Source organism: Elephas maximus, chromosome 3, assembly GCF_024166365.1.
Source record: "Elephas maximus indicus isolate mEleMax1 chromosome 3, mEleMax1 primary haplotype, whole genome shotgun sequence".
Taxonomy (NCBI): domain Eukaryota; kingdom Metazoa; phylum Chordata; class Mammalia; order Proboscidea; family Elephantidae; genus Elephas; species Elephas maximus.
Genome location: NC_064821.1, coordinates 41207781 through 41224086, shown reverse-complemented (window position 1 = coordinate 41224086; position 16306 = coordinate 41207781). Strand labels below are relative to the sequence as shown.

At 57.7% G+C, this 16306-nt stretch overlaps 1 protein-coding gene across 1 annotated transcript; it reads right to left on the bottom strand.

The window, feature by feature from the left end:
- Nucleotides 1–944: 944 nt before the first annotated feature.
- PRXL2B (peroxiredoxin like 2B) lies at nt 945–4590 on the bottom strand. Its single transcript, XM_049877669.1, has 7 exons — nt 4379–4590; nt 4003–4207; nt 3029–3080; nt 2312–2375; nt 2141–2216; nt 1598–1716; nt 945–1104 (listed from the first exon to the last, which is right to left on the bottom strand). The coding sequence occupies exons 1-7, from the start codon at nt 4439–4441 to the stop codon at nt 1078–1080; spliced, it is 606 nt and encodes a 201-aa protein (XP_049733626.1). The 5' UTR covers nt 4442–4590; the 3' UTR covers nt 945–1077.
- Between the last annotated feature and the right edge of the window lie 11716 nt (nt 4591–16306).

The window sequence follows — 16306 nt, the reverse complement described above, 5'->3', positions numbered from 1 at the left end:
TGGTTTGCAAATGACCACAGAGAAGGGAACCAGCCAGAGCAGGTGAGGTGGACACAGGGAGCCAGCGAGGAGGTGGCTGCAGTCATCCTGGCTGGGATAAGTGGAGGTTGAGAGGTCACCGGAGCACCTCTTTCAAGAGCTAATGAGAGGCCAGGCTATGTACTGGGGCGGGGCGGGGGGGGAGGGGGAGGCCTAAATGGCACCGCAGGGGGAGGTCTGCTGGGGGCCTGGTAGGTCTGAGATGACTGTTAGAGCCCCAAGGGGAGGTATCCGGCAGGCTGGGGACACCCAGTGGGACCTGCCCCACTCCCTAGCCTGCCCCGCGCCTCCCCCCCCACACGCCGTGCAGGTGCTTCCCATGATTCTTACATCAAGGGAGGTCCTTCTGGCCAACCAGCCCTTTCCCCCAAGTCTGACTGCCCACGGAGCCCAACAGGTGGAGTCAAAACTATTTACTTCCTGAAAACCAGGAGCAGTGACCCCCACGGGGCTCCCACCAGACAGGAGCACTGATCTTCTGACTCCTCGAGGCTGGCTACAGTCCAGGCTCTGGGGAGTTTCCTGACTCCTGCCCCTCCTTATCAGATGGGCCCAACCCCACCCTCCTCTCCCCAATTCTCAGAGTCCTGGGCCTTTCCCAGCATCCTGAGGCCATGAGGCGGGTCTGGGGCATGGTCACATGGGGAGGAAATGACAGGGCAGTTGAGGTCACAGTCCCTATGGGCCCCAGCTGCCAAAGGCCTTAGGCCTCCAGAGAGAGTGCAGGGGCACATCCCTCCAAGGGACAGCAACTTCCACAGCAGGAAGTGACACCTCAGGACCCATGATGTCCCCAGCCAACCCAGAGGAAACTGCCAGGCAGGGAGGTGGGAGCTGTGAGGACAGAAGGACACAGGGACACAAGGGACACAGGGACACAAGGCTTGAAGTCAGTGAAGACGCACTCTACCCAAAGACCGCAGCTTTAATGGCCGTTGTTGCTGTGGACCAGGCAGTCCAGCGTTCCAGCTCAGCGATTCCAGAACCGTCCTTCACATCCAACTCCCAGCATTCCCAAGTCCTCAGAGGCCTGGGCCTTCACCGCCCACACACCTCCTCGTCACACTGTGGGGGCAACACGGGCCTGTCAGGCTGGCCACATTCTTGGGGCCAAGAGGAGCCCCATCCCCCCACAAGGTAGTCTGGGCCCAGATGGAGGAGAGAGTTTGCTGGAGGTGGGGGTCACTTCCCTCCACTCAGGGCACAGGAACACACTAATGCCCACTGGGGCCACCTTGGACACACCTCAGCACTCCCAGTTGAAGAGGACAGGCCTCCCTCTGCTGCCCACGCCCTCTGGGGAGGGGATCTCTGAGCCGGCCCACCTTGCCTTCCCCCATTCCTTGTCCCCTTCTCTCACCTGCTCACCCTCTGTAGCGGGGGTGGTAACAGTGACAACATCTATGTCTGGGGCTGCTGGGAGCCCAGAACAAGAGAAAGTGCCTGCAAGGCCCCCCCCCTCAGCCCCACCCAGCACCTGGCCCCTAGGTCCACCCCAAAGGGACAGGATGAGGGAGGGGGAGTTACCAACCAGTGCCACTCCCAAGACCCAGCTCACCTGGGGAGGCTCACTGGTATGGCCCTCCGCAGAGATGCCCAGGGCCCCCAGGATGCTCTCCTGGGGAACATAGTCCCCTGGGGACTTCTGGACAAAGTGTAGCAGCACCTTCTCACCACCTAGGGGCAGCAGGGAAGCAGTCAAGGTTCCTGGAGGGCTTCAACGAGCCAGGTGTGTGGAGGGAGAAGAGGGAAGGTAGTCCACCCTGCTTGGGGACGGCCCAGTGGCACCAACCTTAGCCATAGGTGCAACTTCCTGCCCCAATGGCCCAGCCTGCAGCCCCACAGCACCCCTACCCCATTACCAAGACCCCTGAATTCTTCTGGCCACCGCCCCCAACAAATCTAAGCTGACACTCAGAGCAGGTCCAGGGAGCGGGGGCCACACCAAGAGATGGAACCAGGACAAGACCAAGAAACCAGAGGACGGAGGGTTGGGGCTAGGATCCAGTCAACTCCAAGTTCAGCAAGAGTGTCCCAGCTAACAAGTGGCTGTGTACATGCCAGCACCTTGGACCCTGTCCCTTCCCCTTCTCCCACTCACCTTTGCTGACCACCAGCAGCCCTCCACTCTGCAGCAGGTCCCCAGACAGGTTCCCCTGGATGCCAACAGCCTTGGCCTGAGGGGGAGGGAGCAGGGTTCATGTCAGCCCCAGAAGGAGGCCCCTGGGGGCTCTGCCACCCTAAGTCCCTCAGGACCTTGGCTGTTACCGACCTTGGCAGCCACATCCCGCACTGGCTTCCCCAGAGCAGCAGGTAGGATGCTCAGACTATTGTACCTGCAAAGACAGCGGCTCACTCATTCAGGCTCTTCCAGGAAGACTAAGCCCCAGCGCTGGCCCCACCCCACAAGATGCAAGATAGGGACCACCACCAGGCCCACCCCTCCCACCTTCCCCCCCAGGGGCTCAGAGAGGCTTGGGCCCGGGGGCAGCAACCAGACCAGCCATCAGAAGAACCTCCTGTCTGGCCCAGAGCAGACGCCCGAGCCCTGGGCACCAGCCTGCAAAGAGTTCAGGAGTGGGGGCTGGGTCCCAGGCCGAGGACACCGGGATCTGGCTCAGCTGCCACTGCCCATCAGGGGAGACAGTCTGGCCCAGAACTGTCACTGTCCCCACAGGCATGAGGTGGGATGGCCCGTGCCTGGGCACAACAGACTCCAAGACCCCTGAGCAACGCAGCCTGGACGTTGTAGGTCCTAGGTGGGAAGCCTACCCCACAGGCTCTATGAAAACAGACCCCCCATCCCCAAAAGAGAACCTTGCTTCTAGAAGGGTTAGTCAGAGCTGATAGTGCCACTAGACCCGGCTTGCTAAGGAAGGCCTGAGTGGAAGCAGAGGGGGACAGGGAGAAGAGGAATGAGGCCCCGCCACCAGCCCAGGGAGGACTCTGCCCTTCAGCCCCACAGGCACACACATACATGTACACGTACCGCTTGAAGCCCAGCTCCTTGTAGAACTGCTTGCTCTCATCCAGGTAGAGCTCTGCAAAGCAGAGGCCACAGGTGTGGGCCCTAGGCCCTGCCCTGGCCCCACCCACCACCCAGGCTCACCATCCTCCACTTGCCTTCTATCCAACCTTAGTGCTCACCTGGGCCACCACAAAGAGCAGGGGCTGGGGCCCAGAGGTGCGAGGTGAAAAGGGAGGGGCAGGACTCACCCCGACTCTGCCACTGGGCAGGGGGCTCCTTGAGGATGAGGGGCATGGGAGAAGGCAGGGACAGCCACACTGGGCTTGTGCCCCTGATACTCCCACTCAGGGTGGGGGGCATCTGGGGCTGTTCAGAGCCTGGGGCATCATCTACAAAAAGCCCAGGGTAGGGGGAAGGGGTTCCAGCTCCAACTCCCTCCCTGAGGGAGGGGATCAGATGGTCTCTAGAAGCCTCCCAGGTGACCCAGTTATCTAAGGCAAAGACTCGGGTTCTGGTTCTGGGCCAGTGTCACCATAGGCCCTGCCACTGCCCATCCATCCTCAATGGGAAATACCTCCACAATCAGGGTTGGGTGACTTGGGGCGGGAGTGAGATGAGAGCAGCTCACATATGAGCATGTCAAGGCCACGGTCTCCTGGTGCTGAGAAGTGGCAGGACTGGGCGCAGGGGCCCTGAGTGTGGGGAAGGGTCTAGGAGCCACAATTGCATAGCAACAATTGTGAGAATGATGCAGGACCAGGCAATGTTTCATTCTGTTGAGCATAGGGTCGTAATGAGTCGGAACTGACTCCAGGGCACCTAACAACTAGGAGCCACATCCCACCCACCCCCACCCCACCCCGCGACGGTGCAGCAAGGTCTTGGGGGCTGTGTCAGATGGAGAGACCGAGGCCCAGGAACCAGTGTCCAGGGCTTCCTCCCTGGGAGGAGTCTCAGGGCGGCTGCGGGGAGTGGAGAGGGGAGGGGAGACCCACCTCCCGCGAAGTAGCCGCCGTCCAGGAATTCCTGCAGGCCCAGGGCCTCCGGCCCCACTCCCACCAGGCGCACGCCGTGCTGGTCCAGGAGCCCCTTGAGGCTGCTGAGGTCCCGGGCGATCCAGCGGCACACCATGCAACCGAAGCGCCGCAGCCCGGCCACCACGCATGCCTGCTCCTGCCACAGGCTCCGCAGCTCCACGGCCTGCGGCGGCGGCCAGTGAGACCTGGACGCCCGAGCGACCACCGCCCACCCGCTCAGCACGGCCCCTGCTCGGCGCGCCAGGGCCCTCCGCAGCCAGCACCGCCAGGGCCTCCGGCGCCACCACGACCCCTCCCGACCCTGCCACCCCACCGCCTGAGACGCCCCCCTCACCTCTCCCGTCACCGCGTTCTTCAGCACGCAAGCGCCCACTCGAGCCAGGTCCAGGGCGCTCATGGCGGCCGCCTCCTGCCCCTGCCCCCGCTGCCGGACCGCTCCGGCCGGCTAGCGTCTCCGAGCTCCAGGTGCTGCCCGGAAACCGCACCTGGTCCCGCGCTTTCCCCGGCTGGTGGCCCCGTTAGCCCCCCAGCTCCGCCCCGGCCCTCAGCTCCCCGCCCCCAGCCGCGTCACCCTCCCAAGCCCAGCACCCGTGCGGTCACGTCTCCCCGCCCCCAGCCGCGTCACCCTCCCAGGCCCAGCACCGGCTCGGTCACGTCTCCCCGCTCCGCCTCCAGACCCTCCGCAGAGCCCGCCCAGATCCCGCCTCCCCGCCCCGATTCCGCCCCCGGGCGGGGTTCCAGGCCCCAGGCCCTGACCTAGGACTCGTCACCGCCTCGGGACCAACCCTGCTCTTGGCTCGCCCCTGGCTCTGTTCCCCGACCCGGGTTCCCCTCCCGGACCCTCGACTCCGGCTCGCCCACCCAACGCGTCCCGATCTTGCCCCCGGCTCGCCCCGGCCCCGCCCCACGTCACCGCTCCCGCCCCTCCCGCCACAAGACTCGCCTCCCCTCCAGCCTTCCTCTCCGGTCCAGGCCCCGTCCCCAAACTCCTGGTCTGGCCCCGCCCCTTCTCCCCCTCCCCCAGCCCAAAGACGCACCCTGGACTGAGCAGGGTCGCTTTGTTTGCATATGCATGAGACAGCAGCCAATGCCCCCCTGCCTCTGTCAGTTTGTCCTACTGTGGGAGCTTGCCTGTTGCTGTGATGCTGGAATCTATGCCACCAGTAAGTCAAATACCAGCAGGGCCACCCATGGCAGACAGGTTTCAGCTGAGCTTCCAGACTAAGACTAGGAGGAAGGACCTGGCAGTCTACTTCTGATAAGAATTGGCCAGTGAAAACCTTATGAATAACAGCGGAACATTGTCTGATATAGTCCCGGAAGACGAGCCCCTCAGGTTGGACGGCACTCAAAAGATAACTGGGGAAGAGCTGCCTCCTCAAAGAAGAGTTGACCTTAATGACGTGGATGGAGTAAAGCTTTCAGGACCTTCATTTGCTGATGTGGCACGACTCAAAATGAGAAGAAACAGCTGCAAATAGCCATTAATAATCAGAACATGGAATGAAGTTGTCAAGGATTTCATTTGACTTGGATCCACAGTCAACATCCATGGAAGTAAAAAAAAAAAAAGGAAGTAGCAGTCAAGAAATCAAATAATATATTGCAATGGGCAAATCTGCTGCAGAAGACCTCTTAAAAGTGTTAAAAACCAAGAAGTCACTTTGAGGACTAAAGTGCCCCTGACCCAAGCCGTGTTATTTTTAATGAACTGACGCCTTTGAATTGTGATGTTGGCAAAGAATATCGAATATGCCATAGACTACCAAAAGAAGGAACAAATCTTAGAAGTACAGCCAGAATGTGCCTTAGAAGCAAGGATGGGGAGACTTGTCTCACACACGTTGAACTTGTTACCAGGAGGGTTCAGTCCCTGCAGAAGGACATCATAAAGCATAGGGTCAGTGAAAAAGAAGAAGACCTTCAACAAGATGGATTGACACAGTGGCAGCAACAATGGGCTCAAGCATAACAATGATTATGAGGATGGCACAGGACCGGGCAGTGTTTGGTTCAGTTGTACATAGGGTCGCCATGAGTCAGAACAGACCGGTTGGCACCTAACAACAACAGCAACCAATGGGACCGCTGCAGTAGTGGAAGGCGGGCCTTGGAGAGAGCACTGAGCACGCTTTGCGCCAGCAGGGATCCCGCAGTCGGTGAAGGTGGTGCGGTGGTCTGGGACTGGGTCAGCCCATGGGTCCGGGGGGACCCAGGCATCAGGGGGGAAGGGAACAGGAGCCTGAGGGCAGGAAGTAGGGGGCGGCGAAAGGCGGGGGGCGTTTCGGCGCGGCAGGGTTAAGCCAAGACAGTGAGCACAAGTGTCATGGGCATTGGGGCAGCGGGTCCTAGCTGTCCTAGAAAGTCACGCGAAGCAGTACAAGAGCCTGTCCCTGTGGTCTGGTTCCAGCTTAAAATCCATGCGGGTTAGCATTTTCTCCATTACATTTCCTGTTGGCTTGAATAATCAAATATGCTAATATGCTAATTTCATGCCAGTTCAACCCCAAATTGTGAGTAAAAAATTGACCCAAAGGTGATAACTACAGTTCACAGAAATCCACTCCTTACCAAAAACCCATTGCCGGCGAGTCGGCTCCAACTCATGGCAACCCTATAGGACAGAGTAGAACTGCCCCATAGGGTTTCCGAGGAGCAGCTGGTGGATTCCGACTGCCCATCTTTTGGTTAGCAGCCCTATGCTTAACCACTGCGGCACCAGGACTCCAACTCTCACCCCCTTACCAGGAGAACTTGTAAATAAACGTAGGTTGTTTATTCCTCACTGCAGCCCTGTGATACTTTCTAGCGTGTCAAAAACCTAAATTTACAAAGAAACACCAAAAATTAGTGTAACAATATATTTATTGTGAGTAGATATGATTCCAACAGGGCGGTATCACCAGAACGTATAGGGAAGGTAATCCCAAGAGGGGACAGAGAAATTGGGTTACATAGGTCGTTGTTAGGTTAATATCTCAAGAGATAGCATCAAAGCACAAGGCACGCTACAAAAACAGACACTATGGACATGCCATACATCCTAGAACAGCCCCTAGTCAGACCCTTCTCAAAGTTGCCTCCACGTACATAATTTCCAAAAGAACCCAAAGCCTGAGGCCAAACTGTCTCCACTAAGCTGCTTACTATGCTATTGTTTGACCTGAAGGTGACTCCAGGAAACCCAGCTCCTTCAAGATTGAAAAGGACATCTAAGGGCAGATGGCCTGGGTGGGTGACTCCAATTCCATGAACCCAGAAATGTGGATTCCAGGGGAATCAAAGTGATTTTGTCAAATGTCCCCTGAGTTTCACAAACAAGGGCTCTCCAGGCACAGCAGTTAAGAAACCCCCATGTTCTTAAGGTTAGAAGATGGAGCCAAGGCTTGAACCCAATCCTGGGATCCATCTGGGCGTGTCTGCCCTCCTGAGGTCTGTGTGCCCCAGAGCACTCCACTCAGGTAGAGAGTCCTGCCCTGGCATCTTCACCCTAAAGGAGTCTACTGCTGACTCCAGGGGTCTGGGCAGGGCTGCAGAGGAAGGCGTGCATGCCTGCCCTAGTTTGGGGAAGGTTATAAGGGGGGAACCACACCCTTCTGACTCACTCTATTCCACAGGGCCCCAAGGAGACCCACTAGAGATGGTAACATGGAGGGCGAAGGGTTTTGCTGCCTCTTAAGCCTAGCCTAAGGCCAGAGAGAACAGACCCCTGCCCTGTGGCCATGGCCCCACTGAGTTTGCCCCCCCACCCCTGTACCTCCTCTCCTGGCCATAGGCCATGTGGTAGGGATGGGCCCTGGACCCCGGGTGGAAAGGGCCTAGCCAGCAGCTTTTGCTGCTCCAAGGAAGAGAAGCCTCCCACCCAGGGCTGCCTCCACTGAGCCAGGGCAGAGGAGGGTCTCACTGTGACCAGGCTCACCGGCCTCTCCCAGGCTCCCCAGATCCATGGAGACACTCTCCCTCACTTTCCCAGCTGCCACCAGGGGTCGAATCTAGGGTCTGTGTTGGGAGGGGGCAGACACAGCAAGGAGAGTCCTGGGAAACAAGGCCAGGGTGGTCTCTAGGCAGGCAGTGGGTTCTGGGAAAGGGGAGGGACTGGGGTAGGGGAAAGGTGTGGTGCAAGATGGAGGAGGGGCTGAGCCTACTGAGCAACACCCCAATCAGGCTGAGTTGCACTGAGGGGTTTAGATAAGTCCTGCCCCTCCCTGTGCCTCAGTTTCCCCTATTGTTGAGAATGGGGAGTGAATGAGATGTTCTCTGAGTGTGCACCTCATGGGAATGTTAGGTTGGGGTCCTAGAGATGCCATCCTGCACCCAGAGGAGCTTCCCTGGGAGTTAGGGGGTCAGTGGGGTTCAGTGGGGCTCTTGTTGGGTATGGGAGGGGGCAGTGGCGGTCCCAGCACCCCCAGACCCTGGGCCCCTGCCATGCGCTCTGAGGCACCTGTCTGCACTCCTAGAGTGCTTCCCAGGGGCCATCAAGGGCTGAGGGATGGGTGGAGGGAGGGGGGTTCCCCTCCCCTTCACAGGAAACTCCCCAGCTATGTTGTGTTGTGGGGGGTGATAGTACAGGGGACCTAGAGGGGTGGGATCATCTTCCCAGGCCCTCTCAGTAGGGAATAGGAGTGGTCTGGGTACTGGTGGGTATCTCACCTGGGCTCTGAAGCCCCTGGGTCCCACCTGATCTCCCTATCCTGCCCCAGGGCATGGGCGGAGCTTGCTGCCTAGGCATCTGGGTAGAGCAGTCAGCACCTGGTCTGCATTGGGGGCTGCAAGACTGGGCTCGTCCTGGTGGGTGTGGCCAGTGACCGGACTCTGCCTGTGAGCACTGGGGACAGTGAGTAGTGCCCGCCCCAACACACATGACTTCCCCCTTCCCTTGTTCCTTCCACAGGACTGCTGGGCAGGGCTCTAGGTCCATCCTGGGCTGGCAGTCCAGTAAAGGGGCTCACTGGAGGGGGTCCTGGGTTCAGCAAGGATTGGTCTAAGGGGGCCCGAGGGAACACTGTCTGGGGCCATGGAGCTGGACACAGCACATCAGCGTGGGGACAGGTCTGATTAGACAGAAGTGCCATGTTCAGTGGGTTTTGAAATGCCACACAGCACTGAAGAAGTCAGAGAGGTTTCTATGCCCATCACATGGGGCCACGGGTTTAAATGTTGGGGAGCATGCTGACTCACCTGGTCACAGGACTGGTAGGGCCTTGAACTCAGGCCTCTGACATTCCATCCGTCAGGAGCTCCAGGGGATTAGCAGGCCACCTCTCATGACCTCCCAAGCCTGGCTCTGCAGGGTACCAGTGGTCTCCCTCAGGTCTGCTCACCCAGCACTGAGGGCTTGGCTGTGGTGCTGGGGAGCCCAGTGGGGAACAGGCAGCCCAGTGAGGAGAAGTTTGGGGTTTGAGTCTGAGCAGTTTCATATGGAAGACCTTGGGCAAGGCCCTGTCCCTGTCTGAACCTCCACTTCCCCATCTGTGAAATGGGTCAAGAATTACCCTGCCCTGCCTCCCTCCCAGGGGACAAGTGGGACTATGGGCCCTGGGGGAGCCCCTCTGGGTGCTCAGGGATGGAAAAGTGTCTACATCTTCCCTTGTTTCCATGGGCGTGCTCCCGCACGTGGCCCAGTGGACTTTGAGTATGGTCCCCCATCCGGGCACCCCAGGGACAGGCTGTGCTCAGGGGACATTGCAGCTGGAACCCAGCCCATCTCCAGCAAAGGTGTGGAAATGCCCCAGACTGGCTTGGCAGGAGTGGGGTTTTACCCTGCAGGGGACTTTTACCTTATTTCAGTAGAAGCTGACATAGGTAACAGGAAACCAAGAAAAGAGTAACAGCATCAGTCCATATAAGGGAGCGGGAAGGCAGATGTCTTCTGGGTGTGCAGAGTAGGGTGGGGGTAGGGGAATGCAGATGCACTTTGGGGGGCCCAGGGGTACCCGCTTCTATTGGAAACCCAAAAGCCAGCCTCCATGGTGTAAGAGGTTTGGCCCAGGGGGCTCTGAGGGTGGTCCCCCATTCAGACATGCTGGGGACAGGAAGCTGCCCCATCACTATCGTATAGGAGAGGGCCTGCCGCAAGGAGAACAGGGAGGCTGAAGAGCGACATGGAACTTCTGTGGGGCTTGGGGTCTTTTACCAAGGGCTCTATACCCCCGTCCAATGTCCTCAGGCTGGTGTGTCACTGGGCTGCTTGCCCCCTCATGCCCCTACTTCTGGGCCTGGTGGCTCCCAGTGCTCCCCTTCTAGTGTCCCTGCCCAGGCCATGCTCCTGTCCCCACTCTCACTGGGACTTTGTCCCCAACTTCAGAGCTCTCTCAGAAGGACCCAGTCCCCCACACTGCCCACACCCAACGGGATGGGCAAACCCTCCCTGTCGGTGCCCCTCTATGGGCAGTTGAGCCCTGCAGGGTGGTAAGGATGTTCCAGGACCGGACAGTTCAAGGTGAGCCTTAACCTGGGTGGTGACCTTGGTTGACTGCTGCAGGTAGGGGACTGGACTCCAACCACAGCCCTGTCTGAAGTGAAAAATGTAGTGGCCCTGAGCCTGGCTCGTCCTGTGACCAGCCAGTCTTCCCACTCTGGTCCTGCCTGTGAGCCCCTTGCCAGGTGTCCTGGCAAGAACAGGAACCAGGTCGTTGGGGGCCCCAGTCAGGTGGGCTGAGGTTGGAGGAGGAGGGCTGTGCCCTGTGCCCCAGGCTCTGGGACTCTCAGTCATTCCAGAGCTTGCTCTGGGCCAGCCTCTTCACCCCCACAAGGGCACTGTCTGCTCCACAGTGCTGGTTCTGCTTCCCCATTTCCTAGGGGGTAAGACTGAGGCCAGGGGGCAATGTCTGCACCCAGGTGCATGTGGGGCTGCCCTGCTCTCCTCCCCCTCCAAAGCCTGTCCTGTCCCCTCTTAGGCAGCATGCTTCCTCCTCCTGGTATTCCCTGCTTCACCCTGGAGCTGTTCCCCTGCAGGCCGAAGCCTAAGGGTAGCCCAGGTAGTTGGGCCCTGGAGGATCGGATCAGGGGCCTGCAGGAGGGCTGCCACTAGTGGGGGCCGTGGGCAGACACACTCCACTTCCTGTACTCCCTGGCCTTAGGGCCTCTCCTCCATGCACTGGGCCGACTCCATGGGTGGTACAAACCCCATCGTGGAGTGGGCACTGACAGGCCCAGGGTTCGAGCCCACCAAGGCAGCCCCCTGCAGCTTCAAATCTTCACCCTATATAACACTCACAACACCCTGCCCAGTGACACTGGGGACCAAGCCAGCCCATTTATAGCAGGGGACTGAGGCTCAGAGAGGGCACAGGTGGCAGAGCCAGGCTAGGTGTCCAGGAGTTCTGCTCATTCTCCCAGGACCTTCAGACTCCATGCAGCAGTACACTCATAGGGACAGTGGGCAGATGTTGGCGGCGGGGGGCGGAGGGGGCAGCTCAGGTGTCTCTGAGACCCAGTGGATGGGATGGTGTATGACCCCCAGAGCTCCTGTGGCCGGGGGAGTCTTGCACAATGGGCAGCTCCTCCGGGCCCTCTGCAGCCTGAGACCCACCGTCCCTCATGGCCTGCAGGTCGCTGGCTGCTACAGACCTGCGTGCTAAACATCCACATGTGCGTGCCCCTCCTCCTGGGAACCTACACTCCCCACTTCAGCAATCTGAGCAAGTGACTGTGGTGCCAAGTCTGTGACCAAGGTAAGAGCCTCTCCTGGGATGCCTGCTGGCCGTTCTCCCAGCCCTGTTGCTATCTCTGGAGCCCCTTTGAGATTCAGACCCAGGGACCTGTGTCAGGCACTTCTGGGCAACAAGGGTACAGCCTGGCAGGGGCCCCTGGGTAGCAGCAGAGCCCAGAGCCCAGACACACAGCTGCCAGGGCTCCAAGGCCAGCAGGGGTCATGTCACTCAGGCCCTCCCAAGACCCAGATAGGAACCCCTCTCCCAGGTCTGCTAGTGCTGGGCTGCCTCCCTTGGTTCTCTCCCAGGACAGAGAGCTCACCATCACCCCTGGCAGCTCATGCTGTGAGCTCCTTGTCTTGGACCCACAGCCAAGGGCCTGGTGACCAGGCGGTGGTGTTCCAGCACAAAGTATACTGAGTATGGCTGCTCCTGGGGCCACTACTGTATTGGTGAGGACACAAACCCCTGACCATGCTCATGCAGGCCCCACATGGTCGGCAGCTTAGGCCAGCGGATTTGAACGAGAAGTGAGCTCATTGAGACAGATTCAGAACCCACACTAAGGGATGTGGAAAGGGCAGGAGAGCCCCCTCACCCATGCCTGCATGACCTCTCAGCATCCCCCTCCTGCATTACCCGCCCTCCCACCCTCCCCAGTCTCCTGCTTTCTCAGGCACTGATTAGCAGAACAGTGTGTGAGGACTGCCCCCCCAGGACCTTCTCTTCCCTTGGGACATTGGACTAGTGTCAGTCCTAGACCAAGTAGGTGATCTGGTAGTTTCACCTGGGTCTGCAAGAGGGCCCCCATCATAGAGACCCAAAGGCCCCATGGCCCCATGCTATGCCAGCTTCCAGGGCCTTGCCTCCTTGGATCAGATCCCGTGGGTCAGACCAAGAACCCAGATGTCAGCAGAGTCTGGCTTTCTCGGGTCCAAGGAGCCACTTGACCTGGAGCTGGCCCAGAGAGATGTCCTGTGGCTCTGGGGTGTTCTGGTGTCAGGGCTGAGGGGCTCTAGTGCTTCTGGAGTTGGGGACCGGTAAAGCAAGGTTTTCAAAGTGAGGACCACACCCCTCCTGCACAGAATTCCATACATGCAGATACCTGGGCCCCATAGCTGACCGGGCACTCAGAGTCCCTGGGTGTACAGGGAGCCCTTTCCATCTGCCTCTGAGTCCCTCTCTGCCCCTCAGCTGTCTCTCCTTCCTCAGCTCTGTTCTCCAGCTCCAACTGCACCCTGCCCTGACCAGGCTCCTCCTTCTCTCCAACCTCCTCCTCGTCTCCTTCTCCTCTCCATTTTCCCCCTCCCCCTCCTCCTTGCCCAGCCACCCCTCTCCCAGTGTGGGGTCTCTGGCCCCCTGGCCTCCTTGCCCTCCCTTTCCTCTCAGCTGGCCCATCTCCCCCACCCACCTGGGTTTCTCTCCTTCCCTCTCTCTGTCTCCCCATGGCGGGCCTGGGAATGCTGCACAGACCCAAGCTTATCTCACCTCCACCATGCCCCCTGGGCAAACTCTTAGCCCCCTGAGCCCCCAGCTCTGGAACAGCCCTTGGGTCATGGGATCCTAGCAGGTTAGCCCCATGGTCCCTCCCTCCTCTCCCCTAGCTGCAGTGGCTGGGTGGAGAGGGAAACCAAGCCCAGAACTGCACCACTGACGCCACCTGCTCCTCCTGGCCACTTCTTGTTTTGAGCGTCATCTTTGCTGTGGCTCTTACAATGCTTGGCCTCATGATCTGGTTCTGGAGGAAACTAAAAAGGCTGAATGGTGAGCAGCACCCACCTGTTGGACAGGGCCAGGGTCCCAGTGACTGCACCTCGTCGCTCTCTTCTTTCTGTCCCTCCAACACCAGGAGGGAGAAGCCCCAGGAGCTCTTCCAGGACTCGAGGAGCCCTCCTCAGAGGTGGCTGCCACAGGCCCAGGGAGGTGGGCTTCCTGCTGTTCAAGCCATTCACCAGCTCAGACCTGGGTTTCTGCTCTGGGCCAGCCCCGGGCCAGGTGCCAGGAACCGGAGATACCTAACCAAGCTCTGGTCTTTGGAGAAGCCTGTCCTTAGCCACAGAGGGAAGGACACTGAGCCATAGAACTCAAAGAAGGCATAGATAGCCAGATTCTGGTGCCCTGGTGTTAGGAGACCCTGAATCCCCAGGTGCGGGGAGATACTCAGGGTCTTGGGGGAATTGAGGCAGGCTGGGAGATGGGGCTTCGTGACCCTTCTCACAGCTCCCTTCGGCCTCTTACTCCTGGAGTGGGGCAGGGAGCCCTCATCTGTGTAAAGGGTCTCCTCACCCTGTACAAATAGTTAAATTCAAGTAAATTATGGGCACAGAAATTGGCAAATTGGGGGAGGGAAGGGCAGAGGACCCCTAATGTTCTCTTCCAAGTTCCAGGGCTCCTGGGTCACAAGGAGCTCGGTCCACACACAGTCTTGCTTTGTGGCAGAGATGCTCAGTCTCCTGAGAAAAGTCACCCAGGAAGGAGCACACCCTACATGCTATCTGGCCCCTCAGTGCTCTCCGACCCCCCAGCTCTCTGACCCCCAGCTCTGTCTGAAGCCCCAGCTCTGCCGCTGAGTTACCCAGGTCCAATGCTCTAGCCCCACTCATCATGTCAGTGCAGTTTGTGTTGCAGAGACCAACCAAGGGGATGTTCTGTCTCCAGGTATTGCTCTGCCCCACTCCACCCCCCAATGGAGGTGATGTCACTGGGGTAGGGGCGGCCCCCAGTTTTCTGAGGTCTTATGTCCATAGTCTACACTAGGCTAATTCTGGGTGAGGGCGCACACCTCCTCACATTAGGAACTAGAAGCACAAGGCCCTCAGGGGAGCCACAGCCCACTGCACCTCATGCCACGGGCAGGACAGGATGCAGAACGGGACACCCAAGCCCCAGCTTGGGAGGCCCTGCAGGCTGGGGTGGATGTCACCATGGTGGCCATGGAGGAGAAAGCATTTGCGCCCAGAAAAGGACCCAGCCGACTGAGCAAAGGCCTGCAGAATCAGACACTAAGACAGGCCTGGGGCCGTGAGGATGACATCAGCCATTCCACTCCTAGTGGACATTGCCAAGGAGACAGAAGAGTTTGGTGGGTCCTTCTCTGGGGCTGGCTGCAGCTTATTCCACCACTTTCCATGTCTGCGCATTTAAATTAATTAAACACCTGAAAGATGGTGTCACACAGCTTAGGTGACATGTATAACACCACCCATCTACCTCATCAATGACATGAGGTACCCAGAGTCCTCCCCGGGCCCCGGTGCTGGCTGAGCTCCTCAGGGACCAGCACTCTGCAGAGGCAGAGCCCAGTGTCCTGCTGCACCTGCCCAGCTCTGCCTGCTGCACATCTCTCTCCACAGACCCCAGCAAGTCAGGACAGCCTAGTCCTGACCTTGGCTTTCTGCCTTTCCTGATTCCCCTCGGAGCCTCCGCTTGCTCATGTATGAAATGCGATTGTGGGGACCTACCTCATGGAGCTGGGATGGTATAAGATGGATCATTCCTATGCCATTAGATGAGTGCCATGCTTTAAAGTGGCTTTCTAAATTGAATTTGTGTTCGGCTTTATTTTTCCATTTGTGAAAAATGAGTATCTTGTGGAGAAATACTTTCAGACCACGTAAATATGGCTAGCATGTTGCTGTGATGCTAGAAGCTATGCCACTGATATTTCAAATACCAGCAGGGTCACCCGTGATAGACAGGTTTCAGCTGAGCTTCCAGACTAAGACAGACTAGGAAGAAGGACCCGGCAGTCTACTTCTGAAAAAGCTGGCCAGTGAAAACCTTATGATTAGCAGCGGAACATTGTCTGATACAGTGCCAGAAGATGAGTCCCCCTAGTTGGAAGGCACTCAAAATACAACTGCGGAAGAGCTGCCCTCTCAAAGCAGTGTCGACCTTAATGAAGTGGACAGAGTGAAGTTTTTGGAACCTTCATTTGCTGATGTGGCACAAGTCAAAATGAGAAGAAAAGCTGCAAACATCTATTAATAATAGGAACATGGAATGTATGAAGTATGAATCTAGGAAAAATGAAAGTCATGAAAAATGAAATTTAACACATAAACATAGATGTCCTAGGCATTAGTGAGCTGAAATAGACTGGTATTGGCCATTTTGAATTGGACAATCACATGGCCTACCACCCTGGGAATGACAAATGGAAGAGGAATGAGATTGCATTCATTGTCATAAAGAACATTTCAAGATCTATCCTGAAGTACAGCTCTGTCAGTGATAGGATAATATCCATGCACCTACAAGGAGGATCAGTTAATACGACTATTATTCAAATTTACCAACCAACCACTAAAGCCAAAGATGAGGAAATTGAAGATTTTTACCAACTTCTGCAGTCTGAAATTGATCAAACATGTGAACAAGATGCATTGATAATTACTGGTGATTGGAAAAAAAGAAGAATTGATAATTGGAAAATATGGCCTTGGTGATAAAAATGATGCCTTGAGATCCCATGATACATTTTGCAAGACCAATGATTTCTTTATTACAAATGCCTTTTTTCAACAACAAGAAAACAGTGGACCTCACCAGATGGAATAGGCAGGAATCAAATCCACTATCTGTGGATTCCAAATCTGTGGAAAGAGACA

Bases quoted from the DNA above. Each gene is read 5' to 3' on its own strand.
- PRXL2B (XM_049877669.1), bottom strand. From the start codon at position 4,441: ATGAGCGCCCTGGACCTGGCTCGAGTGGGCGCTTGCGTGCTGAAGAAC. The intron at 2,376-3,028 runs GTACGTGTACAT...CTGTCTTTGCAG, and splicing joins AAGGAGCTGGGCTTCAAGCG to GTACAATAGTCTGAGCATCC. The intron at 2,217-2,311 runs GTCGGTAACAGC...CCTCCCCCTCAG, and splicing joins TGCGGGATGTGGCTGCCAAG to GCCAAGGCTGTTGGCATCCA.